Source organism: Plasmopara halstedii, assembly GCF_900000015.1.
Source record: "Plasmopara halstedii genome assembly, contig: Scaffold_1211, whole genome shotgun sequence".
Taxonomy (NCBI): Eukaryota; Oomycota; class Peronosporomycetes; order Peronosporales; family Peronosporaceae; genus Plasmopara; species Plasmopara halstedii.
The window spans coordinates 589400-593335 of NW_020188126.1; the positions used below are offsets into that span (position 1 = coordinate 589400).

Here is a 3936-nt window from a genome sequence, read left to right on the forward strand (position 1 = left end):
AACTTTGAGAGACACTACGACCAGGTTTTTCGGGAACAGTTCGGCATCCTCGCCGGTAATTTCTAACGGCCCATCGGCTACAAGAACCACACATTTTTGGAAGACTCGTTGAGCTATTTAACCCCCGGTCTGGGTTGCAGGCACATTCAATTGCGAAGACTGGAGCTAGACTCTACCGTTTGATTAAGGTAAAATACGATGTTTGGGTAATATATTTATAGTTACTTCTATTTAAAATTTATTTAAACATTTCGTTATTCTTTTGGTAATTATGCGTACCATTAAACATTGTTTTAGTATTTAAAACCATGGTACTGAATTTTGTCCGATGGATCATAGTGACAGGAGTGTTATGGGTACAGAAATCATAGTACGGTACGTAAAACACTAAATTGTCGAGACCTGCACTTGAGCATTCTAGCTGCAAAATAAAGAGTCAGAGGTCTTGAGGTCCAAACATATGTCAAAGCTATATATTTTTAAAGGTAGACATATCCAGAGCAAAATGAGATATTTACATTTGTATAAGTATAGTAAAAAATAAGCTTGGCCTTTTATAGCTAGCATATGATATACGCGGTATGATATTACTAGAGGATGTAAGAGAAGGATCGAAAACTGCGCTCATTCCAAGACTCAATGGTGTAAAAAGCGATTGTCTACGTCAATTTAAGAAGCAAAAAATATCGCAATGATGAGATCACTTGAAAATTTTCTTCTATTGTGTTCTGCTATACGAAACTTAATTCTATTCGTGTCTTGCTGAATTTCATCTCTCACTAAAAACAGTCTTTTCTTTTTGAATAATAAGAAAAGTCGTATTTGCAACACACGAATCTCAGCAGATCGTATGACAAAGCATTTGCCCGAAACGTGTCGCGCGCAGATGTTTCAGTTTTCTTCTGTCGATAGTCCTGTGAGTGAATCAGGTCTAAATACAGTAGAAACTATTTAGAAATAGCATATGATTCTGCCCATCATCGATAGTCGAAGTCGATGTCGTATGTGCCTTTCAGCCAACAATGAGAGATCACTTCCAATCAAATCTGCTCTTTTCCTTGTACGAAGCCTCCACTCTGTCGCCCTTCTGGGACTACTTTTGCCTGCTATCGTTATTGGCGTCAACAATGACCTTTTAGCCACTAGCCAGTCGCTACTTCATGAAATGATTCCTCGATTGTTGCGACCAGGTTCTTTATATACCACGTAAGTGTAATAAAGAATATTACCGAAGATCAGCCACTTGACCGAATCTTACAAATTGTATTAAATTTACAACAGGAAAACACGAGATATCAAGTATATTTAGTAATGCTCATCTTCTAAGCTTGAATTCCTAGAATCTTTAAAGCTTGCCTAAGGTGCCTTCTTAGAAACTTTTGAGTCCTGTAGTTTCGAAAAGTACCCGTAAGATTGACTCTTGTTCTCTTTGTCGCGTAAAATAAAATTGTAGCATATGAACGTCATTTTTGTCAGTAATTTCAACTCCCAATGTGATAGCCGTGGTATAATTTATTGCTCATTGCCACGTTCAATTTTTTATATCGCCGTGTTCTTTACGTTAAAGTTGCATGAGTTGTTCGTTTACGTACATATAGTCGTTCACTGCTCTGTCTTTAGTCCTAAATCGTTGACACAACTCGCTATTACAGCACTGTATCGTCAATAAGTAATAGTAAGGTATGGGATACAATATTTTATTACTCTAGATTTTGTTATCATTTAAAAGCTTAATGTTTATCACTTTTTATTTTAAGAGTAAGAAAAAACTACAACGACGTTACTGTAAACTTCGGAACTAAGCACTGTTTCTATTCGCCGATGTGAAGAAACGCTCAGAGATCGGACTTGTACGTCCTTTCAACAGCCAAAACCGACAGCTTCTGCCATCACTTAGTGTCTAATCTGATCTGCTAGTTCAAGAGTAGATGTATGCGAGTTAAGCTATTGAAAAATACAATATTTACTTATTACAAACCAGCTGAAATGCGTTAGCAGTCCACGCGTACGATAGGTCTCTATTTTTTGGGGCTCTATCATCTTCATGAGTACCGATACTTATTCCTTCCTTCAATTACACCAAAACACAATGTAAAATTAATTTAGACATTGCGCGAAATAAACCGTATCACGAGTAATTATTGCACCTGAAGTCAAGCTCCAGTCTTTGCAAATGAATATGGCGAGGGGAGGATACCTTCCAAAGCCCCTACCGCGGAGCGATGTGCCAACACTCATTGGATTTGGGTTTAATAATGCAGCGCAGGCCTCTACGAGCTCATCACAAATTGTATTTGTTTGACGCCATCAGTAATCTTGATGGTAGAGGAACCATTCCAATGTCATCCTGATTCCACCTTCTGGCGGCGGAAACACATATGTTAATAGAATTAAGCGTAAGACGGCGATTGCGCAACGCTATGGCTGAGAGCAGCAATGTTCAAAAGCAACACCCAGCAAGAACATCACACAGAGTATGGAGTAGGTGAGCTTTGTTGTTGAAAAATGTCAAACTCCCTGTCTTCGGTATGATTTTGCAATCAACCAGCTATTGGCTCCGCCCACTTTGAACATTAATACGTTCTCTATTTTTACACGGATAAGGCTTTCACGGAGCGACAAGCCATTAGCATCACTATCAAGGACAATTACCATGCTCAGGATGCCATCGACGTATTATAAACAGCGACAACATATCAATCACCTTTAATTGCTATCATGGCAGGCAATATAGCAATCCCACGTTGTTGAAAGACATAACTCGCGACATACAAACAGGAAGTCGTCTTATAGAATGTCCATTTCCATCAGAGCAAAATTCTGTAAGAAAATGGGAATATAGACCCATCATTGGAATGAATTTGCTTATTGATCCATGGATGAATTTCGGGGACTCATAGCCGAAATAGGGGGGGCAAATAGCGCCTTCTATTCAATAACCTACCAGCTTTATATTTTGTTTTAATACTCGATCTCTCCTGACACAAATGGTAAATTTATCAGTTGATGTGAATAAAAGTTAGATGCTGCCGTATTTGATACAGATTGAAAGTGACAGTATCATCGAAGCACTTGGCTAAGCTGTTTATCGGTCACTTAGTCTCTTGATTTTGATATATCTACCTCGTCCCACACCATTTTAATATAGTTTGCAGCGAAAAGAATGGATATTATTTGTTTTGCTATTTACGAAAAGCTTACCCGTTTTAAAATAAATAAACTGTCGTAGGCTTGACCAATCGGCTGTTGTAGGCAGCCTATATATCGTCTGCGCTTGGATAGACGTTGTAGTATTTATAATACATACATTCGTATATATCTGTTAACTAATGCCCATCAAAGGACATGTAAAAATCCATCTTTATGTCCTCCAGACAGAATGGAAGCTGTCTATTCAAGGTAAGTGAAGCCGGAATACGATATTTGAGTCTATAAGCTGATGTATATATACAATAGCTCATATCTGAATTGCTTATGGTACTTATGCGTACCATTATTATTCCAACATCTGTGCCAGTATTTCAAATCATGATACTCAATATTGTCCGACGGACAATAATGACAAATGTGTTAGGTCTACAAAAACCATTGTACGGTACGTCCTCCGTTGCGAGCAGGTGACGGACGTTATTTCGTCGAGACATGGCATTCTAGATGCCAACAATCGAGTGTGAGGTCCTGACATATGTCGAAGTGATACATTTTAAAAGGTATGCTAATACAAAGCCACACGAGGTATTTGGCATTGTATTAGTATAGTAAAAGTAAGCTTGGCCATCTGTCATCAAAACCAAATAAGATATGATAACAAAGGATTCATGCATATACACAAGCGGTATGATATTACTACATACTGTGAAATACAGCAATTCTACCAACTGTGTTGGGATTACACCACTGAATGCTTGTTGGACAGGCGGATGACGTCAGATGGTT

The 3936-nt window shown here is 38.3% G+C and overlaps 1 protein-coding gene across 1 annotated transcript; it reads right to left on the reverse strand.

Moving 5' to 3' along the window:
- Positions 1–1835: 1835 nt before the first annotated feature.
- Positions 1836–2238, reverse strand: PHALS_00804 (uncharacterized protein; the record flags this gene model as incomplete). The annotated part of the gene is made up of 3 exons (XM_024730539.1): positions 1836–1883; positions 1979–2068; positions 2125–2238. 3 exons carry the CDS (start codon positions 2236–2238, stop codon positions 1836–1838), a joined length of 252 nt encoding a protein of 83 aa, XP_024580806.1.
- Between the last annotated feature and the right edge of the window lie 1698 nt (positions 2239–3936).